The 27367-nt window shown below is 42.3% G+C and overlaps 1 protein-coding gene across 2 annotated transcripts in view; it reads left to right on the top strand.

Annotated features, from left to right (window-relative positions):
• rlim (ring finger protein, LIM domain interacting) overlaps nt 1-26765 on the top strand; it is a 52614-nt gene extending 25849 nt beyond the window's left edge. Inside the window, exons 3-5 of one of the 2 annotated variants that reach the window (XR_013497673.1) lie at nt 9216-9323; nt 20079-22028; nt 22148-26765. Coding sequence is in view for 1 of the 2 variants with exons in the window: in XM_078211897.1 (XP_078068023.1) it covers nt 9216-9323; nt 20079-21772 (1802 nt within the window). In the remaining variant the exon portion in view is untranslated. Of the gene's footprint in view, nt 1-9215; nt 9324-20078 lie in introns of both variants that reach the window. The other variant, XM_078211897.1, reaches the window with a different exon arrangement.
• Nucleotides 26766-27367: the final 602 nt, after the last annotated feature.

Genomic DNA, 27367 nt, shown 5'->3' with positions numbered 1-27367 from the left:
AGATTGGGTCACACGGAGTTGGGGGTAGGGTGTTAGCGTGGATTGGGGATTGGCTATCCGACAGGAAGCAGAGAGTTGAAATAAATGGGTGCTTTTCTGGTTGGCGGATGGTAACTAGTGGCGTGCCGCAGGGATCGGTACTGGGGCCTCAACTATTTACCATTTATATAGACGATCTGGAGGAGGGGACTGAGTGTAGGGTAACAAGGTTTGCAGACAACACAAAGATAAGTGGAAAAGTGAATCGTGTGGAGGGCGTAGAAGGTCTGCAGAGAGATTTGGGCAGGCTGAGTGAGTGGGCGAGGATCTGGCAGATGGAGTATAACGTTGACAAATGCGAGGTTATTCACTTTGGAGGAAATAATAGCAAATTGGATTATTATCTAAATGGAAAAAAGTTACAACATGCTACTGTGCAAAGGGACCTGGGGGTCCTTGTGCCTGAGACGCAAAAACCCAGTCTGCAGGTGCAACAGGTTATCAAGAAGGCAAATGGGATGTTGGCCTATATCGCAAGGGGGATAGAATATAAAAGCAGAGATGTCTTGCTGCATCTGTACAGGGCATTGGTGAGGCCGCAGCTGGAATACTGTGCCGTATTGGTCCCCTTATTTGCGGAAGGATATATTGGCCTTGGAGGGAGTGCAGAGAAGGTTCACCAGGTTGATACCACAGATTAGGGGTGTTGATTATGAGGAGAGACTGAGCAGATTGGGTTTGTACTCGTTGGAATTTAGAAGGCTGAGGGGGGATCTTATAGAGACCTATAAGATAATGAAGAGGCTGGATAGGGTAGAGATGGAGAGATTCTTTCCACTTAGAAAGGAAACTAGAACTAGAGGGCACAGCCTCAAAATAAAGGGGGGTCAGTTTAGGACAGAGTTGAGGAGGAACTTCTTCTCTCAGAAGGTGGTGAATCTCTGGAATTCTCTGCCCACTGAAGTGGTGGAGGCTACCTCGTTGAATATGTTTAAATCACGGATAGATGGATTCCTGATCGGTAAGGGAATTAGGGGTTATAGGGATCAGGCGGGTAGGTGGAACTGATCCACTTCAGATCAGCCATGATCTTATTGAATGGCGGGGCAGGCTCGAGGGGCTAGATGGCCTACTCCTGCTCCTATTTCTTATGTTCTTATTAGAAGTTTGCAAAGAAAGTAGTACCGGACAGACAAAGTGTGTAAGACTACTAGAGTTTCTTGGTTCTGGAAAGTAGTGTTTTTCTTGTACATTGCAGGAAGATAGGTATAAAATTGTTTTACTTGCTTCCCTCCCACTGTAATGGGAATAAATGCAAGTGTCAAGGAAAATGGTCAGAGAGAGGGTAATTTCACCAAAAACTGGACACTTGATCTTCTACGCCTCTGCTGAGTTATGTTTCTGTATTTTGTTTTGTATCGAGGTTTGTCCCTCTCAGAATTGGGCTTAGCAAGTTAGCTACATGTGGTTCAACAACTATTTTTAATTCAGTTGCTTGGTTAAGGGCATGTCATCATTAGCAGCTAAAATATTAAACAGACAGCCACAAATTGTATAGCTCCATACCTACGGTGCTATCTGCGTAAGGTATGAGGTTTTAGAGTGCGGGACTATGGAGCTAATGAAATTAAACTAATATATGTTGCTTCCCCGGTACAAAATATAGTTCATCTAACCACATAAACTACATACCGCAGATGCTGGAATCTGAAACAAAAACAGAAAATGCTGGAAAATCTCAGCAGGTCTGACAGCATCTGTAAAGAGGAAATAGAGCCAACGTTTCGAGTCTGGTTGTCTCTTTGTCAGAGCTATTCTCTCTCAGATGCTATCAGACCTGCTGAGATTTTCCAGAATTTCCTGTTTTTGCTATATTCTAAGCACATTGGATGGATATTGTTAAGTAGGTATCTTCAATGAGCACAGCAATGTTTTTAATTTGTTCAAATAACGTTCCCTTTTGTTATAACTTGCACAGCTTTCCTTCATCTTGTTTTTACATGTAAAACAAATTCCAGCTATTTGGGTGGCTTGGGGATTTCTTGGCTTTGTTCAGTAGCTTCCCATCGTTGGTTGGGTTGTGGGGGAGGGGGGAATTATGCTGATAAATAGCAAGTCTTGGCAAGCTTTCTGAACGGCCAATTTTGCTGTAATTTAAACAAATTGTGGGTGTTGCAGGCACATTGTACAAATTGACATGGATGAATTCTATTTTTAATCTGTTACCATAAATAAGCACCTTTATTCAGCTGGTGGCTCTGGAAAATCCCATGAACTTGAGTCTTGGGATTTCCAGAGGACCACTGGACTCTGACAAACGCTGACATTTCATACAGCGCTTCATCGTTAGCCTTGTGAATTTTGCTATTTTTGCACGACTTGTGTTGCGAGCAATATTCCTATTCCAAAATGTTTCTACTTTTTCAAAGTGAAATAGTGGTCAAAATCACGTGCCAAAAAATATTTGGATTGATTTTGTTTTACTTTCTTTGTTTAAGTGGTTGCTAGCTGCTTACCACTTGGTTTTCATTCATCCTTAATTTTTCATTGGAAGCCTTGGTCCTCATTTTTGACTGGTATGTTCCCTATCTATCCCTTTGTGGGTCATTGCCAATCCAGTGTGTGTAGATGTGTATAGCAGTCTGCTGTGCAATGTGTGTGTGTGGATATATGTTTAAACTCCAGATGAATTTTGATTGCATAGAACACAGTATATTTACATTTAAAAATTCATGCATTTAGATGTGAAATGCTACTTTAAAAACTGAGAATACCCAGCAAGGTCTGCAAACTGGATGTAGTTGTCTTGTTTTTAATGGTATTGGGGTGTGCATGGGGCTTAACTGTATTGGAGATTAGTCTTGCAATTTGATAATACTGGAACCTAGTTCTAGAATCAAACAGAATTAGAGTATCTGTGCTGGAATTTGGCAGCACTGAAGTGAAGATAGTGGTACTTGTTAGGGTAGAAGAAGGGTTTGATCTGGTTGAATGTTGAAAGAGAGGTTTGTTTCATGCACAACTGATGTCTCCAAGTGCTTTACATCCAATGAATTACTTTGGCTGAAGTAGTGAACGGAATTGGGGCTTGGTACATTATTAGATACTTGGTGCCTGTAAGATGATGTCCAAGTCTAGCAGCACTCGTTTGTATGCTTCCAAGTGAGTCTTGCAAATATTGAAATTATTGGTACCTGATATGTCTTTCTATATCTTGGAGCTGGTGCTTATTAGATTGTTTCCAGCTATCCACAAAACTGTTAAGGACAGTCAGTCTTTCTAGTGCCTGAAAAGCTGTAGAAAATCAACTTCTATTCTGAAAGAAAAGCTCTGAAGAAGAATCATATGGACATGAAACGTTAACTCTGTTTCTCTCTCTACAGATGCTGTAAGACCTGCTGAGTTTTTCCAGCATTTTTGTTCTGAAATGGCATGCTGCTGTCTGTGTCTGTCTGCTTACTCTCATGCTTTCTGTATATTTGATGCACTTTTTGAAATTAATAGTCTTCCAACACAAAACTATGACAAGTGTGTAATCCATACAATCCACCTGCATGAAATTTGGTCTCCAGTTTTTATTGAAATGAAAGCTACTGCTTTAAGATTTAAGATATTCACTATGATGTGAATCAAGTGAGACAAAAGTAAGCTCAATCTTAATCTTAATTATTTTCCTTCCCTCATTTCCAGTGTTGCTCATGAATTTGAGGATACACTTTTGTTTTAAACCTGGCTGTGTTTCTCTCCTTACGCTACCACCCCTTTACTTTATATGTGCTAATTTGCTTCTGTCATTGTCTTGGTTCATTTTCTAGTCTCTTTTGTTTCCCTCTGTCTTTGTTCTCTTCTGCTTTCCTCCACAGGGCTGCTTTTGGCTCACAGGTTAAGAGATTGAGCTGACCAGGGCACAGTTCAACTTTCAGATTACATGAGGAATCTGGCCAGGGCAATGGGCCAGCACTGAATAGTGGGAGGTGATCAGAATAAGGCTACAAATCTAAGGTGAGGTGGGTGGGATGTGGCAGCAGTATGATTACCTTGGAGATGTAAATCATGAATGAGAGGATTGACAGGTAAATATGTATGTAAGTATGTATGCAGCCTGTTGTTTCAATCCAGGTGTAAAAGGTGGCATTTACTAGAAGTACAGGAAGTGCCATGTGGTACAGAACTCCCTATACATAGCTCTTTCTCTGTGTGACCTGCCATATGCCAGGTGCTATCAGTGGATGGAAGTATAATTTTTGCACCGACGTTTTGAAAGAGAGCAAGATTCAGTTAGTCCTTTGGAAGATAACAATCCTTATCAAAGTTTCCACTGCTATTTGAAATGTTTTTTTTCTTTTCCTCATTTCTGGGTTATTGCAAAGTGAAATTTATGCTCCTGTGTCGAGGCAAGTCACAATTACAAATCCATAGTTATAGCATCAAGTTTAATTCTCTTCTAAATTTCAAGAGATGGTGTCCTGATTATCTAGTATTGTTTAGATTCCTGACTAAATGATATTTCAAAGCTTTATGGCCAGCTTTCTGATTTAATGCTTACTTTTTAAATCACATTTTTTGATAGATATTTCATTGTGTTTTTTTGTCATGGCTGTATTCTGGGGGAGGGGCTGTTGAATGTAACAGTTGGCTAATGTTTCTGGTCCTATCACTCAATGAAATGGCTACTTCCATTCTCCTGATGGAGTAACTAGTGCTACTTCCTTGCAATGAAGAGAATGTGGACCAAAATCCTATGACTTTGTGTAAAGGATATAATACTTGAAATCCTTTTGGAGTTTCTGTATTTTTTTACTTTAAGCCAAAGGCATTAAACAATTTTTTTGGAAAGTGTAGTGTAACTCAATGTACATGTGGAGATGGTGGCATAGCAGTAATGTCAATGAACTAGTAATCCAGAGGCAGGACATGAGCTCAAAACCTATATGGCAGAATTTAAGTTCAGTTAATAAATCCAGTTAATGAAACTACCATTGATGTAAAAACTTGTCTAGTTCACGAGCGTCTTTTCACGAAGAAAATTCCCGAAAAGTGGGCGGCACGGTAGTACAGTGGTTAGCACTGCTGCTTCACAGCTCCAGGGACCTGGGTTCGATTCCCAGTTTGGGTCACTGTCTGTGTGGAGTTTGCACCTTCTCCTCGTGTCTGCGTGGGTTTCCTCCGGGTGCTCCGGTTTCCTCCCACAGTCCAAAGATGTGCGGGTTAGGTTGATTGGCCATGCTAAAATTGCCCTTAGTGTCCTGATATGCGTAGATTAGAGGGATTAGTGGGTAAATATGTAGGGATGTGGGGGTAGGGCCTAGGTGGGATTGTGGTCGGTGCAGACTCGATGGGCCGAATGGCCTCTTTCTGTACTGTAGGGTTTCTATGATTCTATGAAGATCTGGTGTCCTTACCCAGTGTAGCCTACATGTAAATGCAGACCCACTGCAATGTGGGTGACTCTCAAATGGCCTCGCAAGCCACTCAGTTCAAGGGCAAGTAAGGATGGGCAACAAATGCTCATCTTGCCAGGGAAGCCAACATCCCACAAAAGAAAAAATAAAAGATAATGTTAGCTGTCTAACATCATTTGTGTTTGTGATTTATATAAACGATCTGGAAGAAGGTGTAACTGGGGTGATCAGTAAGTTTGCAGACGACACAAAATTGGCTGGTCTTGCAGATAGTGAAGAACATTGTCAGAGGCTACAGATGGATATAGATAGGCTGGAAATTTGGGCAAAGAAATGGCAGATGGAGTTCAATCCTGATAAATGCGAAGTGATGCATTTTGGTAGAGCTAATGTAGGGGGGAGCTATACGATAGATGGCAGAACCATAAAGGGTGTAGATACGCAGAGGGACCTGGGTGTGCAAGTCCACAGATCCTTGAAGGTGACGTCACAGGTGGAGAAGGTGTGAAGAAGGCATATGGCATGTTTGACTTTATAGGACGGGGCATAGAGTATAAAAGTTGGGGTCTGATGTTGCAGATGTATAGAACGTTGGTTCGGCCGCATTTGGAATACTGCGTCCAGTTTTGGTCGCCACACTACCAGAAGGACGTGGAGGCTTTAGAGAGAGTGTAGAGGAGGTTTACCAGGATGTTGCCTGGTATGGAGGGGCTTAGTTATGAGGAGAGATTGGGTAAACTGGGGTTGTTCTCGCTGGAAAGACGGAGGATGAGGGGAGAACTAATAGAGGTGTATAAAATTATGAAAGGCATAGATAGGGTGAACGGTGGGAAGCTTTTTCCCAGGTCGGTGGTGACGTTCACGAGGGGTTATAGGTTCAAGGTGAGGGGGGGGGGGGGGTTTAACACGGATATCAGAAGGACATATTTTACACAGAGGGTGATGGGGGCCTGGAATGCGCTGCCAGGCAAGGTGGTTGAGGCGGGCACACTGGGAGCGTTTAAGACTTATCTAGATAGCCACATGAATGGAGTGGGAATGGAGGGATACAAAAGAATGGTCTAGTTTGGACCAGGGAGCGGCGCGGGCTTGGAGGGCCAAAGGGCCTCTTCCTGTGCTGTATTGTTCTTTGTTTTGTTATTTGCTATAGGAATGATGCTTGTTTTCACAGTGGAAGTCCATTTTCTAGATTTTGCAGTTTTACATAGTTATGGTGAGAGATTTGGAAAAACTGGGACTAGAATCATTGGAGCAAGAGTGTTTAAAGTGCTTTCTAAAAGAATTATTTAAACTTTGTAAGGATTAAGAGGGTAAGTGGTAAATGATTGTCAGTGATTCTGCAACAAGGGTACACAAGCTAAGACTCAGTATGAGATCTAATGGCGGAGCGATTTTCCTGCCTTGCTGTGCCAGGTGCAGATTGCACCAATCCTGGAAAATTGCCCAGTGTCAAAAAGTTTGCAATCATCCCAATTCTTTGCTACTGGCGCAAACCGGTTTTCACCCAGAAATGGCACAAGGCTGATTAACATATTGAAAGTAGCATTTAAATATGCTTAGCCTGTTCACTGGATTCTCTCAGCTCCCGGGATCAGGTGTGGTGTGGAGAGCAGATGTGATGGCCACGCTGGGAGACTTAAAGTTTAAAGTTTATTTATTAGTCACAAGTAGGCTTGCATTCACACTGAAGTTACTGTGAAAATCCCCTAGTTGCCACACTCCGGTGCTTGTTCGGGTACACTGAGGGTGAATGCACTTAACCTGCACTTTGGACTGTGGGAGGAAACCGGAGCACTTGGAGGAAACCCACGCAAACACAGGAAGAACATGCAAACTCCACACAGACAGTGACCCAAGCTGGGAATTGAACCCAGGTCCCTGGCGCTGTGAGGCAGCAGTGCTAACCACTGCACCACCGTGCTACCCTACTTGGATGCCATTGAAGCCCCTGGGTGATCAGGGACATGCCTGGGAAGTGCCCACCTGGCACACTGGCAGTGTCAAGTGGGTGGGGCCTGAGTGGGGGGTCATGAAAAGGGGGTTGTGGTATGAAAGGGGGGCATGTTGAGGGCAGTGAAGGACCCATTGGGAGGGTCCCAGTGCCCTGTGCCAGTGATCTGAGTTGGGGAGGGGAGTGTGAGGAAACATGCAGTCAATGATGGGAGGGGGTGGGATCCTGGTTTCTGTGGAGGCGATGGGGGGTCTTCCAGTGCACTGAGAGATCAGGGAACACTTTCATCATAGCTTTGCAGCTGGGCTCACTGATGTGTTTAGGCCTCTCCTAGAATCGGTACACAGCTCAGCGCACTCCCAAAATCTACTAAATGTGGGATGATTCGCTGAAATAAAATGCCTTGCTTTCATAACTTCTTGTTCTTAGAAGAGCAAACAAGTAGAAATTTAGAATGCTGCCCAACTCTCTCTCTCTGTCTATTAAACCCTCATCTTTGAATTTCTGCAGAGTGACATTGAAATTAAAACCACCCTCTTTGTAGAGATGATCCTTGATCAATAGAATGAAGAGATTCATGCACAAAGCTTTTTGAAGCTTTCCAGCCAGGAGTACCCAAGGCAATTTCAGCAGTTCAATTTCTTCCTCAACTAAGATCAGCTAATTTGGTGCAGACTGAGAATTAAAACTGGCAAGCTCAGGCCTGTATGGTTCTGCATTGTGCTAGGCACTGATTTTAACCACTAAGCCTTTGTGACAGATTGTTTCAATTTTCAAGCAAGCAATGGCAAAATTTTAGGGGAGTGAGAAAGCTATAAATGGTGGAAAATGTTATTCCGGAGACCATGTGCTTAATTTACTTTAATCGGGATGCATTAGTTGTGTCTTTATTAGGAAGAGAGATTAATTGGTTTCAAAGCTGATGATTGTATTTGGAAAACGTCACTGCAGGTAGCATACACATTATAAACTTAGACTTGAAAATAAGCAAAGCTAGCTCATTTAGCCAGCTATAAATTAAGCATGACATTCACAGTCTACACATGAAAAACTTTGCTTCTCATCAGATCAGTAGTAGCCCTGTTAAAGTAGATTGGGAAGTAGACCTGCTGTTACCATCGCTGAGATTAAGGAGCAAACGCCTTGTGATCTCTATGACGGCCTTGGGCCGCTTATGTGATCCCGACTCAGTCAAAGATGTAGAATGCTACAGGTTTTCCAGAAGGTTACAATAATGCAAAGATTATAGATATGGCTTCCTCCATAGATATAGCTTCTCATTCCTCTAAACGTTTGCCATTGTTTGTTTGAAAATTGTCTATATGTCACAAAGGCTTAGTGGTTAAAATCAGTGCCTAGCACAATGCAGAACCATACAGGCCTGAGCTTGCCAGTTTTAATTCTCAGACTGCACCAAATTAACCGATCTCAGTTGAAGAAGAAACTGAACTGCTGCAATTGCCTTGGTTACTCCTGGCTGGAAAGAGGAAATCAGTGAAAATTGCCCTTCCAGGTTGCTGTCCAGGTCCTCTTGTTGGTAAAAATGTATGTATGTGTGTGTATATATACATGTGTGTCCATGTTTGGATGTCAGGTTTGTCTGTAGTACTTTCCTTAGTTGAAAGGGTCACATGAAGGGTTAGTTAACAGAGGTACTGGTAGGTTGGGTTGTTGAAGGTTTGGGTGTTGGTTCCTATCGCATTGTAGCCCAGTAAGAGTCAGTACCTTCAGGAAGAGAAACTTGACATTCAGAACTTCACCAAATTATAGTGTAAAAAGGCACGCACCCCTCTTGTGACTGTGACTCTTGTGTTAATAGATGGTCACCAGAATGTTTGTTATAATTAATGGCAGTGTTCACCTGTCCTCATTGTATTTTGAAGGGGAAATTACGGAAGACGAACTTATCAGGCGTCTACAGCAGGTGAAGGACGGTGTCATTCAGAACAACCCTGATGTTCGGAGGAGTGAAGGTTCTGGTGATAACAGAGGTGAGCCTTAAATGATAAGGCCCCCACTTGTAACAGTGAGGTACAGAAATATGGTCATTAGCATTGAAATGTAATTATATTAGTCGTTTTGGAAATTTTCCACTTTTCTCTGCCTTTGAGGTCAGAAAATCAGGGTATAGAATAAAAACGTTAGCATCATTGTTTAAGCTTCCTGATAATATATCGCTGTTGTATCCTATGGCTCTCTTTCCCAGGATGGGCCCAACCAAAATGTTCTTCCCCTGTAACACTCACCCCCTTACTTTGAAGCAGAATGTGGGATAAATAACTATTTTGACAGTTTCTCTCTCCTGAAATCATTGATTGAATTTGTGGTCAGGATAAGCTTCAGACCAGGATCCATTTTTCCTCTAAGTAGACTTTTGTCCTTTGAGAGTGTAAGAGTTGAGGCTAATCCTGTCTCTTGTTCGGTGTCCAAATTTATGCAATATCCAGCAGGGGTAGTGAAACTTAACCATTTAGATGACTTTTGAAATGGCCATCACATTTCTATTGGTGCTTCAATGGAGCATCCTGCACATTCCATAGGACTAATTCCTGGCTGGACTGATGTGGAGAAATTTTGTTCCATCAGCACATGAAAATCATGACACTGCAAGTAAATGTTGCTGCATCCTTTAAAGTCTCACCATAAGCCACTGAGCCTATTTGTTTCCTCACAATTGACAAGACTGAGTGGCGTCCCTTGCAAGTGAGAGAAAACCTCCAGTCCCTCCATGAATGATCCTTGTCGGTTTGAGCTTACAAGTGTTTTTTTGAATTTTCAAAACCAGCCACTTCATGATTTCTTTTACAGGATTTCTCCCAGGAATTTGGCTCGCTGGACCAGTTGACAAAATCTAAGAACAAATGTTAATGAAATGTCCTTCTTGGCAAGGGTTGGCCCGTTTACAAATCCAGTTAACAGGCAGTGTTTTATCAGGTCATAAGGCAATCTCCAGATGGCCAAGTAATTCTTTTAAAAACACAAAGGAGGGAACTGAGGCACAAAATTGGCATTTTAGCACAGATGATGTTGAACTAGGCCATTATCATTGGTATGTATGCTGCCACTATAACTGACACTATCAAAGCACTTTTGAAAAAGTGCTGAACGTAATGTTTGCCAGAGGCTGAAGTACTGTGTAGAATGCATTAGCTCACTCAAATCGGTGATCTGTATGATTAATGCATAAAAGACTTGTCACTAAAAGATAACATTTCTGTTTGCCTCATGTTCTCAATCTACCCGCAATGAACAACTAACTGCATCATTTATCCCATGGTATTGAGCAAAAAATTGACAGGAAGTACTCAAAGAAAGATGACAATTTCTAGTTGAAAGTCCCCAATCTTACTGTATCTTGTCAGTCCAGTCAAACAATATTGAAGGTTCACTGGCTTTTACTGTGACACTTAGGATTTTTTGTCAGGACCAATGACACATCAGGAGCAATCGACACCTGGTAGCAAAATTATGTTTAGCAATGCAATTTCCCTCTGATCTTTGTCAGACCCAGAAACGTATCACCATGTGATATCAGCAATACTAGAAACATTTCATGCTATGAACCCAGCTGGATAATCTAAGTACCACGTAAAACAAAATCTATCCTTCTCTGGTTTGAGGGGATGCCCTGACTAAAACTAATTTCTCAGGTACTGACCCCGTCTCCGTTGTATACAGCCGCTGTCATCACCTCTCCTCAATCAACTTTGACTTCTCAATCCTTGTTCGCTACAACCCACTCCCCTTCCCCTCTGGAATCCTTGAAGGTATTGTCGTCTACCCAAACCCATGCCCATCTTTCCCGGAACACCATGGTTCAGTCCTTCCAAACAGGTTTCCATCCCTGCCGCAATACTAAAATAGCTCTTATCAAAATGACAATCTGTTTACCTAACAAAAATAAGTTAACCTCCCTATTTGTAACCTTTGAAACGGTTGACTGCATCATTCACCCCAACACCTCTCGATGGGACTGCACTCGCCTTTTTCCATTCTTATCTAGTTAATTGTGGTGAGAGAATCACCTGCAGTTGCTTCTCTACCTGCCTTTACCATTACTTTTGGTTCTCCCCAAGGATCCAACCTGGGCTTCTCCTATTTCTCATCAGCATGCTGCCCTTTGATATCATTAGTAATAGAGCTTCAGTTTCCACATGCACGCTGATGACACCCAGCGCTATCCTATCTCTGAGTTCTCTTAACTCCTCCACTGTAAGTTGTTAAACATTTTGCCTGACATCCAATACTGAATTAACAGGGTTTCCTCTACCTAAATATCGAGAAGACTGAGGCTATAGTTTTTGGTCCCCACCACCAATCTACATCCCAGGCAACTGTCTGAGTTTGAACCAAACTGGTCATAAGCTTGGTGTCATATGCACTTCGAGTACATCCATGCCATAATGTGACGGTCTATTTCTACCTCGTAATATTGCCCAAAACTGTCCCTGCCTCAGCTCATCTGTGTCCAAAACCCTCATTGATGCCTCTGTTAATTCTGGACTTGACTATTCCAGCACACTCCTGGCAGCCCTCCTGTTTTCTAGCTTCTGTAAATTTGAGGTCATCCAGAATTCTGTGACTTAACGTGCTTCATCCCATTCACCCATTTGTGTTCACTCGCCTATTAGCTGCTGATTAAGAAATGCCTCAATTTCAAAACTCTCATCTTGTTTTCAATTACCTCCCCTGCTCCCTGTTTCTAATCTCTCCACCCCTACATCACTTGAATATCTGCACTTGTAATTCTACCCTTTGAGCATCCCTGATTTTAATAGCTGCATCATTGGTAGGTAGACCATCAGCTGCCAAGTCTGGATTTGCTTCCCCAGCAACCTCTCCTTTACAGTGTTCTTAAAAGCTACCTGGTTGACCAAGCTTTTGATCATCTGTCTCAATGTCAAATTTATTTTGCGATGCTCCAGGAAATGTCTTGGGATGTTTTGCTAAATTAGAGGTACATGTTGATAAAGGAAGTATGAATTATCCCTTAATCTATGATCTCCAGCAATTAATTATATGGGGCTTGTGTGACCTGATAATTTGACCCTCAAAACCAAATTAGTTGGCATTAAATTCTAATTGCTTGTATTTCTTTGAATTTTGTCAGTCAAAAGAGTTGGAGGGGGCTGTTCTTAGCAATCATTCATTTGGGGATCAATTCTTTATCAGAACACCAATAAGTGCCCACAACTTGAGATATATTCTCAATATTATGCACTTAAATGTAATTTTGCTTCCATCACTTCCCATAACAATGTATCTTTCCTCTACACAGAGCTCCTCTGTCACCCTTGCTGAACTAGCTTCTCAAGCTCTTCCTGCTGCACCCAGGTGTGTGTTGCTCACTTCCCTACCACTGTTTCTTGGATCATCGCTGATCGTATGGATTTATCTTTCTCCATCTTTTGCCTCCTCTAATTTACTTGGGTTTCACTCCCACGGCTATTCTTTTACCTATTATACCGAAGCACTCTGTTTACACCTGGGCACACGGTGCACTCCCACTGTACTCCTGGAACATCATCATTTGGTTCCTTATTGACACTCTGCTCCTCATCCTTTTAATTGCACTGGACAATCTCTAGCAGCGCATCTATTGATATTCTGTTCTTTTAGAGCCTCCTGGTTCTTAAACCATACAACTGCCTCTGCATCTGGACACTGGTTTATGAATTCTCTGTCCTGACAACATCAATGTTATCCAATCACAAGGCTTCAATTTATTTTGGGTTCCCTCCCTGTTCTCAGCTTATAACCAGTACATGTCACCAAATATTTATGTGAGCTGAACTCCTTCATGTCCATTCCAATGTATGTTTTTGAAATAAACAAGCAGTCTCACACACAGCCATCCCTGACCATTCCACTGGAACCCTCACCGCTCATTTGCCTTTTACAAAGGGTGCAGGAGCAGAGAGACCTGGGGGTAAAGGTAATAAATACCTGAAGGCACAAGGACAAATTAGGAAAGCTTCTTTGAGCTTGTTTTCTTATTGCAACCCACATCCTGTCCCTTTGGTCCTATTCCTATGAAACTGCTGATGAGTCAACTTTACATCCTGGACACCGTGCTAGTTGACATTGTAATTGAGTCCCTTTCCTCGGCTACTATCCAGTTTGTTTAGAACCTTGTATCAATTCCTTGTTCCGTAGGAAAAACAGGTTTACGCTCTGTCCTTGTGAACACCGCCCCACATCTCAACCTCGCGTTCCATTCTGAAGTTCTTATGTGTTTTCAGCTCCCAAATTAATTTATTGATGAGGTAAAGGCTGCAGAGAGGATAGAAGAAAAATGCCCCAAAGTCAAAGAAGATTCTGTTTGTGGCTTTGATTAGGGCAATTTCAGATGCCGTGGCAGGAACAGAAACTTGATTGGTTTCAGCAAACATGGAATTGCAGGAAGGAGACAGATTTGGGAGACAACAACATACTGAAGGACAGTGGGGAGGAAAACATGGAAAGAAAACTGGCTTCTACATCAGATCTTTTGTATTGAAGCAGAAGCATGGGAAGGTAGTTAACTGCACCCACTGTTCCACTTCAGGGTTCTAAATTAATTCTTCAGAAAAATTAAAGGAGTTTACAGTTCTTGAGATAATTCAGGCAGTAGGAGATGGGCTAGCAGCTGTGGATGTGAAAGATGACTAATTTTATATCGCTATTTAGGAATGTCATTGGAGATACTGGTTCAGTTTCAAAAGACAAAGCTGTCGGTTTAAGGACATGCCATTTGGCGCCACACTGGCACCCAAGGTTTTGCAAAGTGCCTGTCTGTACTCACAACACATCAAGGATGCCCACGGTTATCTGCATTGGATGACAGATTCATCAGAGCACCTTGGAGTCCGGCTGGCATGGCCATGCAGCAGGTAATCAATACGGTCCAGGAGTTGGGTTCATAAATCAATTAATGTTCTTAAGAGCATTATTTTGAACTAGCTGGCTGGTTTGTGCTACTCACAATTGCTTTTCTTTTTATTGAGATAATGGGTTTCAATGAAAAGCTGTCTGCAAAAATGTGGCCACTGTCGTGGTTCTCAAACCTTGTTTGTGAGATTCCATCAACTTAAATTACTCAACCAGTGAATGTCCCTTTCTCAACAGGTAAGGATTGACCAAGCCTTTGCTCTTGATCTTGCTTGGTGATATTGATAATAGATACATCCCTGTCTGGATGGACTGTCCAATCTTAAGAGATTGGACTAGTAGTAAATGCACAACAGGAAGGTCCACCAAGCACATCAAACAATCAGGATTCAGGATGATCAGATATTGATAGGTTGACTATGGAAGACTTCCAGGTTTTATTCCTGGGTAAATTAAACGTATGTGTGACTGGACAATGTTTCAGCGTCAGCAAATAGGGTAGGGCCCCTCAAAATCCCTGTCAGGATGCTGCAAAGTAATACGCTTGTGCTTGGTTAAATTTCTTGCTACTTTGTAGTGAATTAACTTGTACAAATAGAAAATGCTAGAAATATTTCAGGTTTGGCAGCACCTGAGCAGAACTTCACTTGCAACACTGCACTACAACACTGGACTACATGAATATCAAAAATCAGAAGCAGCATGTGTTAGACAGGTAAGTGATCCCACAAACAATGGATCAGATCTAAACTCTGCAGTCCTGTCACATCACTCATGAATGGTGGTGAACGTTTAAACAACTAACCAGAGGAGGAGGTTCCACAAATATCCCCAATTTCAGCACATCTGTGCAAAGGGCAAAGCTAAAGCATTTACAGCCATCGTCATCCTCGCAAGATCCTCAGCGTTACTGATGTCCATTTTCAGCCAATTTGATTTATTCCCGAGTAATATCAAGAAATAGCTGGATATAAAGGCACTGGATATAGCAAAAACTTTGAGCCCTGACAACATCCTGGCAGCATTACTGAAGCTTGTGCTCCAGAACTAACCCCACACCTAGTCAAGCTGTTGCAGTGCAGCTACAACAGTGGTATCTGCCTGACCCTATGGAAAATTGCCGAGGAATGTCCCATTGACGGAAAGCAAGACAAGTCTAATCTGACCAATTGCTGCCCCATCAGTCTGCTCTCAATCATCAGCAAACTGATGGAAGATGATATCATCGGTTACACCAAGCTGAACTTGCATTTAATACCCTGCTCACTGACACTCAATTTGGGTTCTGTTGGACGACTCAGCTTGTGACCTCATTGCAGCCTTGGTCCAAACATGGATAGTGAACTCCTGATGTGAGGTCTGAGTGACTCGACATCAAGGCAGCAATTGACGGACTATGGCATCAAGGAGCCTTGGCAAACTCGATGGGAAACATCTCCACCGGTTGTAGTCATAATCTAGCACAAAGGAAGATGGTTGTAGTTGAAATATCTGAGCACCAGCACTTTGCTGCAGCAGTTCCTCAGGTAGTGCCCTTGGCTTAACCATCTTCAGCTACTTCATCAATGATCACAGTTACTGAAGCAGTCCATGTCTATGTGGAGCAAGACCAAGGCAATATTCAGGCTTGGGCTTATAAGTGGCAAATAACAGTTGCCACACGAGTGCCAAGCAATGACTGTGTCCAGCATATTACAATCTAACAGTCTCCCCTTTGACATTCAATGGCTTTACCATCTCTGGACCCTTCACCAGCTTGCCGGGGTTTGCCATTGACCAGAAACTTAACTGGACTAGCCGTATTAATGCAGTGACCCAAGCCAGGAATCGAACCAGAGTCCCTGGAGCTGCGAGGCAGCAGTGCTAACCACTGCCAGCATGCCCCCCAATCACCCATAATTTTTATGAATGGGATTGCTACTCTAGTTCCAAATCCGATGAATATCATGGGGAGATTGTTAGATTCTCTCTCGCTTACACTTGTGTAGTATACTGTGTACAGATCTGATCACCCTATTACAGAAAGGATATTACTAAACTAGAAAGAGTGCAGAAAGGATTTACTAGGATGCTACCGGGACTTGATGGTTTGAATTACAAGGAGAGGCTGGATAGACTGGAACTTTTTTCTCTGGAGCATAGGAGGCTGAGGGGTGATCTTATAGAGGTCTATAAAATAATGAGGGGCATCGATCAGCTAGATAGTCAACATCTTTTTCCAAAGGTAGGGAAATTTTAAACTAGAAGGCACAGGTTTAAGGTGAGGGAAGAGAGGTACAAAAGGGTCCAGAGGCAATTTTTTCACCCAGAGGGTGGTGAGTGTCTGGAACAAGCTGCCAGAGGTAGTAGTAGAGTTGGGTACAATTTTGTCTTTTAAAAAGCATTTAGACAGTTACATGGGTACGATGGATACAGAGGGATATGTTCCAAAGGCGGGCAATTGGGACTAGCTTAGTGGTTTAAAAAAAAAGTGTGGCATAGGTAAGTTGGACTGAAGGGCCTGTTTCCATGCTGTAAACCTCTATGACTAAGAGCAGGTCAGAGACTTGGAATTCATTGAGTCATTTCCTGACTCCCAAAGTCTGTCTGCTATCTACAAGGCACAAGTCAGGAGTATGATTTAATACTCTCCACTTGTTTCGATAAGTGAGGTTCAACAAGCCTGATGTAATACAGAATAAAGCAGCCTGCTTGATTGGCATCCCAATCACCACCTTAAATATTCACCCCCTCCAGCACCAACACAGTGGCAGAAATGTGTTCTGTATGCAAGATGCACTGTAGCAACTGACGAAGGCTCCTTTGGCAGCATTTTCGAAACCCATGGCTACTACCACCTAAAAGGACAAGTGTAGCAGATGCATCGGAACCCACCACCTGCAAGTTCCTCTCCAAGTTACACACCATGTTTTCTTGGAATTGTATTGTGATTTCTTCACTGTCACTGTGTCAAGATTCTGGAGCTCCATTTCTCATGGTGCTGAGAGTGTGCCTACAGCAGTTAGACTGCAGTGTTTGAAGGAGGTATCTCACTTCCATCTTCTAAAGGGCCATTAAGAATGAGCAATAAATGCTGGCTCTACCAGTGACATTCCCATCCCATGGAAGAATAAAGTTTACATTTCGGATCTGTGACCTCAACTGTTCGAGATGGGAAAAGATTTTGAATATGTACAGAGCCAGAAAAAAATGAAAGGCAAGGTCTGGAATAGGGTGGAAGGAGGAGTGATTTATATGACGAGGGATAATTGTGCAAGCCAGAAAAGCATGCTGATGGGACAAGTGAAACAAAGGATGGGTGTAAAGATGGAAATGGCAACAACAGAATCATTCCCAGCACCTGCTGACTGAAATCCTGGGAGGGACAGATATACCTGGTGGTGGTATTACATTGAAGATGGCGGAGGAAGATCTGTTGAATGTGATGTCTGATGAAATAGACAAGGTCAATCCAACAAGGGCACAGTGGTTAGCACTGCTGCCTCACAGCGCCAGGGACCTGGGTTCGATTCCCAGCTCCCTATCCCCATAACCCCACATATTTACCCTCCTAATACCCCGGCTCCACACTATCTGTGTGGAGTTTGCACGTTCTCCCCGCGTCTGCGTGGGTTTCCTCCCACAGTCCAAAAGACGTGCTGGTTGGTGCATTGGCCATGCTAAATTCTCCTTCAGTGTACCTGAATGGGCGCCAGAGTGTGGCGATTAGATGATTTTCACAGTAACTTCATTACAGTATTAATGTAAGTCTACTTGTGACACTAATAAATAAACCTTAAAACTCCTTGCCCCTCCTTTCAGCATTACCAAAGAATACACCACCCCAGCATCCTGATCCATTCTTTAGTAACCCGTAACACTCCGCTCCCACAGCATTTTATGCAAGCACAGGAGATGCAACAACTGCTCTTCACCTTCTCCCTTCCCAATCTCCAGGGCTACAACAAACATTCTTTCCCGATCAAACAGCGATTTACTTGTACTACTTTCAGTGTAGTGTTCTGTATCCACTGCTCACTGTGTGCTCTCCTACATCGGCTGATTATTTTGCTGTTTACCTGCATTCAGTTTACAAGTGTGACCCTGAGCATCCAGTCATTTGTTATTTTAATTCTCCACACACTCTCACTGTCCTTGGCCTCCTGCACTGCTGCTTTGAAGCTCAATGGGAGCTTGATCAACGCATCATCTTTTGCTTGGGCATCTCATCATAGAATCCCTACAGTGCAGAAGGAGACCACTCGACCCATCAAGCCTGCACCGACGACAATCCCTTTCCCCAACCCTATCCCCGTAACCCCACGTATTTATCCTCCTAATACCCCCTGACACTAAGGGGCAATTTACCATGACCAATCCACCTCACCACATCTTTGGACTGTGGGAGGAAACCGGAGCACCCGGAGGAAACTCCCGCAGACACGGGGAGAACATGCAAAATCCACGCAGTCACCCAAGGCTGGATTTGAAGTTGGGCCCCTGGCGCTGTGAGGCAGCAGTGCTCGCCGCTGTGCTGCCTTGTAGTATTCTGGATGCTGCATTAAGTTCACCAATTTTGGATCATAATCACTTCCACCTTTTCGCAGAGCTGTTGCCATTGACAACCCCTCCGGTTTCTCTACTTATCCCATTTTGCCTTGCATTCTCAACTCTTTTGCCATTTAATCTCCTACCTTTCATCCTTACATATCTTTCCATGTGTTCTTTCCTCCTTCCCCCACCCACTACTTGGCCACCTTTCTCTGTTCCTGCACAGTTCATTACATTCAACTTTACCAGCTCTTGAAGGTTCACAAGTCTGAAATAGTAACTGCTTCTCTTTCAGGATGCTGCCTGACCTGCTGAGCATTTGCAGCATTTTCTGCTTTTATGTGCTTTCTAGCATCCACAGTATTTTGTCTCTTATACTAGTAGATTTAGTGAAATAAAGGAGGTAGATTAAAAGTAGTCTGCTTTATGTTCTAATTAAGAAAGCGCTTGCACTAGTTTGAAGTTTCTATCAAAGGTTGCTTCTGAAGTTTTTTTTTAGATCAAGAAATTGCTGCACTATTCAATGTTGTCGTGCCAATCTGAGGGGAGGATTATTATTCTAACCTGCTCAATGTCCCAAGTTACGTTGTCTCGAAGCATTTTCTAAAGTGCCCTGTGATGTGAAGTCCCAAGGCTAATAGCTAACAAATAGCCGATGGCCAAATAGATGGTTGTATGCAGTCCGCTATCTGATAATCCTACAGAGAAGAACCCAAAAGCCAAGTGTTGATGGCAACTTTCTGGGCATTTCTCAATCAGATCCAAATCGGTGTTCATAAAGCAGGTTTGAGCACAAGTAATGTCTTGATTTGATATCTGTTTGTGTAACTAGTGTTTCTGTTCTTCTGCCAGGCCCTCTGCACCATTATTTCTATTCTCTAACCCCAGCCATCCCAGGCCCTGCAGGGGCATAGGTTTTTGGAATTGAATCAGTTTAAGGTTAACTTTAGCCAACCACAGCATTCTGTCATGTACATGTACTCAACACAAGGTTTCCCTTGAGCAGGCATTTCAGAATGGGGAGGTTTTGATAAATTAGGAGGGAAAAAACTTGCATTGGGCAGTGACTCTATAACTCGAGGACATGGTGGCCTCCTATACTGTAGGGATTCTATGATTCAATGAATATAAGATACGTGTGCATGAATGTGTTGGAGAATTGTTTCACTGAGTTTATTCAAATGTAATGAATTAAATTGCCTCTCTTTCTACAACTCTATGAACAAACTAGATTTTATTCCAGCAGTGTGGAGGATTCATATCATTCAAAAAATCAAAAGGGTCCTACAAGATAGGTATGCTATAATCTTTTAGTTGCTGACGGATTCTTTTGTTTAATCCCATAGGTGCTGAAGGTTCAGAAGAAGGATCAAGTGGAGATTCTCTGCTGGAGTGGTTGAATGCTTTTAGACAAACCGGGAACACGACACGAAGTGGACAAAGTGGGAACCGGTCATGGAGAGCAGTCAGTCGTACAAACCCAACAAGTGGTGATTTTAGATTCAGCTTGGAGATCAACGTCAGTCGGAGTAGAATTGATCAAAGTGCCGAGATGGAAAGCGAGCAACCCATGGACACTTCAAACGTGGCAGTAACCGTGCCAGCGGCAGAGGAAGCAGTGACACCAGTGCCATCCGGAAATATAAATGCATCCCCACCAACAGCGGCACAACCACCACATGCTGTAACAGCCCCACCGATGGCTGTAGCAGTGGAAAATGTCCAGAGTGAGCCCGAGAGATCTGAATCCACTGCAACAAGGCGAAATAGAGGACCAAGTGGGGAATTATCCTATGAAAACAGATATGAACTTTTGAGACGAGAGCTTGAAACTCAGGCCCATCAAGGTCGCCCAAGAGGGGGTCGAAGTAGAAGCCCAGAACGCCGAAGGTCTTCCAGAACAAGAAGCAATCGAAGTCGGTCACCCTTGCATCGCGTTGGTGAGGGGACGAGTAGGTCACGACGTCAGGGGTCTTCCCAGAGGCCTGATAGATCCATTTCAGAAAGTGGAACAGAAGGAAGTTCCAGAACTAGACAGCATGTGGTGTCCAGGCAGAGTCGGGCTGGAGATGAGGTGCAGGCTGAAGTAACTAATCTTGTTTCTGCACCTGAGCCAGCTGAACCGAGAGAGCCTTCCCAGGAAGCTGCTGATTCTTCAGAAGCTGTCGTCAGCGATCCCTCTGTAGCTGGCCGGCGACCGCCTACCATTATGTTAGATCTGCAAGTGAGAAGGGTGAGACCTGGTGAAAATGCAGATAGAGATAGTATAGCCAACAGGACCCGGTCACGATCCCAAACATCTGACAACACAGTTGTATACGAAAGTGAGCGAGGTGGGCTCAGGCGCACGTTCTCTCGTTCTGAGCGAGCAGGGGTGCGAACTTACGTTAGCACCATTCGGATTCCTTTTCGTAGGATTTCTGATTCCGGTCTTGGGGAGGCTGCCTCAGTTGCCCTCCAAACAATACTACGCCGGATAATGATGGGAGGGGAACTAAGTTCCTTTGTGGACAGTGACAGCGATTCTGAATCTAGCAACAGGGGCCAAAATCAAGCGCAGGAAGTTTCCGAATCACAGAGCAGCACAAATGAATCCCCAAGTATGGCTGCTGAAGGTCGAATGGGCGAGCAACAGGCAGGGGAACAGCGAAATGGCAGTGAAACAGATAGCATAACTGGTGCTAGGAGAAGAGAAGGTCAGCAAACTCGAGGATTATTTGGCCTTGAAGAAAGTGGTACTTTGCCCATACTTAGGCTTGCTCATTTCTTCCTGCTAAATGATGAAGACGAGGACGATCAGCCCAGGGGACTGACGAAAGAGCAGATTGACAACTTGTCCACAAGAAATTTTGGGGAAAGTGATGCAATTAAAACCTGCAGTGTCTGCATTAGTGAGTACACTGCGGGAAACAAGCTGCGCAAGCTTCCCTGCTCTCACGAGTATCATGTTCACTGTATCGATCGCTGGCTGTCTGAAAACTCCACATGTCCCATATGCCGTCAGGCTGTTTTAGTTCGCACCACTGAAAGTGTTGGCTAGTGTACAGCCTCCATCAGTTTGTGCTCCAGTATTGGTGTAATGTAGAATTAGCTAGCTGTACCAAACAGTGAACCATATAAAATTGTACTTCAGAATGTAGTGGGGAAATTCAAAATAGCCATACCTAATACTTCTATGTGACCTATCCTTCGTGCAAGGAAAGGTCGTTTTCTTTTTGCTAATCTTCAATGAGGATTTGGACATTTCTTTTTAAATTCTTTCTTTTGCAGGCGTGCACCATTGCACTGTTTTTAAAGTAAAATGATTTTACCATGCTTAGAAACAAAATATAGCGATACTGTATTTAGGGCACGGCTTTTGACATTTGGTATCTTGTGTCTGTTGGCATAACCTTTTTTAAGGATCTGTTCTTAGCATGGTAAATAAGTAATTTAAACTTTAATGCTTTGCTGCTTCCTTCACTCATTTTGTAAAAGTTCAATCCTTGCCCTGATTTCTATCACGTGGTTTGTGTTTCATCCTGGATTCGCTGTATTGAATTTGCAAGGTTTTCATTATTTGTAATTAATTTTTTAATCAAAATTATTTCCTTTTTCTGATGTATGATTTTGATTTATGTGCACAACTTAGTGATGTATTTTAGCAATTCAGAGTATTTGTTCACAATTCATTGCAGGGTCTGTGTACTTGGGAAGGGGAAATTGGCCACTTTTTCTTGATGAAATTTGCAATGCAAATTGTCACTGCTTATTAAAGTTCTAATTTACTGAACATCTTTAATGGACAGATTGCCTTATACTACAACATATATCAAGTCTATGGGACTAATTGGAAACATGGAGCAGTCAAGTATTCTGTACAGTGGGCTTATTTATGATCTCACCCATTTAAAACAATTACCATCAGTTTATTTCCATCTTTTTATGGAGTTACTCTGTACCTCCCTTTTATCAACTCTTGCCTCTCCACCTTGCACCTCTGGGCATTTTAAGAATATTTTAAAGTGGGAGATGACCCACCCGTCCCATGATGCGGGCTCTTGAATAAGAAGCATTTTTTTTTTGCCTTTTGGGAAACTGGCTGTTTTTGATTTCTCTGCAGTCGATTGGAACAGCAGCAGAACCGTGTGGGTGTGCTAGTCGCTGGCCACATTTCTGCCTCTTTCCAAAACTGTGCTGTATAATCTGTGCCTAATAAAAGACCTGTGATTTCACAGCTTGCCACATAATTCACAGCTGGTTTTGTTGCAACCCTACAGCAGTACGTCTGTGGGCAGGCTGTGTAGTGGACTACTCTGAAATCCTGATGGAATATTGGTGACTTCTGGGGTAGGTACTTGCAGACCCTGTCTGCATGGAATATAAGCTCTAGTGTTCAGTCAATTAAAAAATGTTGCATTTATAGGTTGTAGAGGGTAAGGATGCTGCAGTGTAATAAAACACACTGGAAATTGCAGTTTTTTTAACCATGGAATTAAAATGTTACAGTTGTATTATAACTGATGTAACTGAATTGAAGAATCATAGGGCTTTTTTTGAGGGAGAATGGCTGTTTCTTGTCTTAGATATATATATATGCACAGGATAATGGAAAGTAATGTCCTTTAGTGTGTTGCCTATCCTGACATATATGGAAGACTCATTTTTGTACAAAAATGACCAGATATTAATGGCATCTTGTATAAATTTTAAATGCCAATATTGTAACGTGCACTTGCATTACTGAAATAGTTTAGCTCCACAGAGCAAATATTAGAAACGAATGATGCTATGACACAAAATAGGAATCCCACAGACTGTGATCGATCCTGCATAAGGCGAACTGTAAAATAAAGATTCAAAGCAAATTAGGAGATGAGTGCTTTAAGAAGTCCAAGGAGAGCTCTTCCTTCAGCTGCAGGAGTCCTACCAAAGGGCATGTACTTTGGTTTACTGTACAGGGCTTGTTTAAAGTGATTTAGTTTATTTATGTAATCTGTTGTACCAATTTTTGTAAATTAGTAACTGAGTTTTCATTGAGAAATACAAGTTCGATTACCCAGTTGTCATTTAGCTTTTCTGGGGGAATAAACATCAATTACAAATAGACATTATCTTTTGACATTGACCATTTTGAAGAGTTGGGTTATCCATAAATGTTAATAAAATATTGCACGAGAAAAAGCAACCGGCACCGTTTGTCTGAGGTTTATTCCTTTTCTTTTATTTCCTGCTTTTGTGGAATCTCATTTTGATGGTGTTTGGATTCATTTTAGATCCCCAAATATCCGTGAATTCACTTAAGCCCTTTTACCTGTTGATGTTTTTAATGTCTGTTGCGGCCATTCATGTTCCAGAACAGTGAGCGTTTAATCTTGGCGTTCACTCACCGATTAAGGGGCATGAATGAGATTGTTCTCAAATCAACTTTAAACATGATTCAGGTCATAGATCTGCTTATATGGAAGCTGAAATTGGGAATTGTCTGGCTGTTTATTGGTGGGTATTTTTATGACTATGCATTTCTTTTGTTTTTTTAAATAGTTGCGCTAAGCTCATTGCAAGATTAGAGAAATCAAGATGTCTGAGTTATTGCTTCAGTCTGAGTGTCATCTTGCATCCGTTATATGGCTGGTTACTAGGACACAGCTATTGTCAAAAGAAGCCACAATTTAATGAAACAACTTGCATGAAGGCCTCTGTACATTTTGGAAATATTTTTAAATTCATTGGAATGTGAGTGAGGCTGGCAAATCCAGCATTGAACTTCCATCACTCCTTGACCAAGAGAAGATGACACAGTAAGAAGTCTCACAACACCAGGTTTAAAGTCCAACAGGTGTATTTGGTATCACGAGCTTTCGGAATGTTGCTCCTTCATCAGGTGAGTTGATACCAAATAAACCTGTTGGACTTTAATCCGGTGTTGTGAGACTTCTTATTGTGCCCACCCCAGTCCAACGCCAGCATCTCCACATCATGAGAAGATGATGTTGCGATCTGCTAATTCCTTCAAGTGTAGGTACTGCCCACACTGCTGTTAGGGAGTGAGTTTCAGGATTTTGACCTAGCAATATACTTCCAAATCAGGATGGTGTGCCACTTGGAGAGGAGCTTCATTTGATGTTTCAATGTGCCTGCTGCTCTGCATAAGAATAGATGTTGGGGAGAGCTCTCATTTTAAGATGCAATTTGAACTTTGTAAATAATCCTGGCATCCATTATTGTTATTTTGTGCTAAACACTTTGAAGGGAGAAATAACGTCTACGTATTTATCACTTTTTGGTTTTTTAATTGCTCGTTAACCTATGATGCTCAATGCAAAACCAATTTATTGAAAAATAAAGATGCTGTATTATCAGGTCGAGCAGCTGAAAGATTAAGTCTGGCTGCTGGACATACGATGCAGCACATTTGTGCTAATAGTTGCCTTTAATTTATTTCTACCTCCTTTCATCAGGTTAACTGACCGTGAAATTGGTATTCATCATGCAGCTTGCATTGATTTTAGTAAAGTTAGCCTGTAAGGCAAACTGATATCAAACAGATATAAATTGCAATCATGTAGAAATCCAATGTAGAAGGAAACGCCTCTTGGTGGTAGTTCACTTTAGATTGAGGATCACTCACTGATGCTCAAACATACTGCAGTACTGGGTAGTTTGTGCCTTTGATTCCATATAGCTTGAAATGGTGCTGGTTTTCTTTCAATGAAATAATTGATATAGTAAATATCAGCTGCCAGTGCGCTCGTTCCCATCTTTAGTTCAAATATTACCGTATAGTTGACTGAGAGTTTGAACATTCAACAGTCCCAACTTTCAGGTTAAAGTGTTCAAAAAAGTTGTGCAATTCTTCACTCTAATGTAATAACTCTGCGGCAATGTCACTTATGGAAGATGCTACTTAAACCTCATTTATGGTAAATCCCTGTAAATGTGTGAAATTTTGTTTTCCCTGAATTTCTATACTTGCATTAAGATTACAGGATAGGGAAAACAGGGACGGCACAATGGTTAGCACTGCTGCCTCACAGCACCAAGGTTCGATTCCCGGCTTGGGTCACTGTCTGTGTGGAGTCTGCATGTTCTCCCCGTGTCTGCGTGTGTTTCCTGCAGGCGCTTCGCTTTCCTCCCACAGTCCAAGAGACGTGCTGGTTAGATGCTATGGCGATGCCACATTCATCCTCTGCCACTAGGGGATTTCACGGTAACTTCATTACAATGTTAATGTAAGCCACTTGTGACACTAATAAACTTTTAACATAGATTCTGTGGTTACGTTGTGCATCGTTGTCCAGCCTCAGCTATTCACATTGAGACGGTAACAGGCTGGATCTTGCTGAACCAGGGCATCTTGCTGCATTACTATTTCCACTCCAAAATGATTTGTGCCCCAACTTGCTGGAATTGAAAACCGATAATGTCACAGTGAAAGCATCGACATCTGGGAGCTTGGTAAACAGCAAGTCCAGCAATATCTCCTTAAACAATGGGATCTGAAGACGATCGAGAGAAACCTCTGGAAACACTGAGAGCGAGTGAATTAGAGTGGCTGAACTGAGACACATGAAATACAAAAAAGGGGATAGAAAATTGGATTAAGAAAAAGACAAATGAAAAGTAGAATTTCTCCTTCAACACAATTACCGTTGCAGTTTTTGTAATTTCTCTATTGTCTACATGCAGGCATGGGATTGAATGATTTACAATGTTTCTGGAGTGGGCTAGAGAGGTTAATTGGCATTTCATGATCAGTTATCGCATTGTTTAACATGTCTTAATTATTCCTTTGAAAGTTATTGAATTTAAATGAGAAGTCAAGGGAGCAGCATAAATTGGCAGTCAAATTCTGGGGATTTGCTGTTATTTTTCCAGCAAGATCTGATCCCTTGATGTATTTTTCTCCTCTCCTGTTGAGACTTAATTTGTAAGTAAAGTATTTTCCTTATTTTCTGAAGCACAACACTTGGGTCAGATTTTCAATGGGTTTAAAAAAAGCTTTGTCAATTTAATTGCAGCAATGTAGTCCATGTATAATTAAAAGTTTCTCACAGCTTATGTTACCATTAACAGCTTTTTGCTTTGAGATAATGGGAAAGAAGCCCAAAGACCCTACCACCGTATCTACTTATGGACATAAGAATTAGGAGTAGGCCATTTGGTCCTCAAGCTTGCTCTGCCATTCAATAAGATCGTGGTTGATCTTATTATCTCCACATTACGCCTACACTCTAACCATTGACTCCTTTGTTAGTCAAGAATCTACCTCAGCCTTTTCAATGGCACTGCCACCACTGCTCTCCATCGAAAAGAATTCCAAAAAATTATGACCCTCTGGGAGAAAAAAATTCTTCTCATCCTTGTCTTAAATGGGAAATCACATTTCTAAACTGTCCCCTTGTTCTAGTCTTTCCAACAAAGGAAAACATCCTTTCAGAATCTACTCCGTCATGTCCCCTTATATATTTAACCAAGATCACCTCTCAACTGTAATGGAGACAAAACCAGCCTGCCCAACGTTTCCTCATATGAAATCACCCCCATCTATTTCCCAATTAGCAATGGAGTGAAGCACCTTTCGACTATTTCTAACACATTTATATCCTTCCTTAAATAGTGAGACCAAAACTACACAGTACTCCAGATTTGGTCT

This window comes from Mustelus asterias, chromosome 4, assembly GCF_964213995.1.
Source record: "Mustelus asterias chromosome 4, sMusAst1.hap1.1, whole genome shotgun sequence".
NCBI classification, from domain to species: domain Eukaryota; kingdom Metazoa; phylum Chordata; class Chondrichthyes; order Carcharhiniformes; family Triakidae; genus Mustelus; species Mustelus asterias.
Note: the sequence above shows the minus strand (reverse complement) of the source record. Positions and strands in the feature narration are given on the sequence as shown.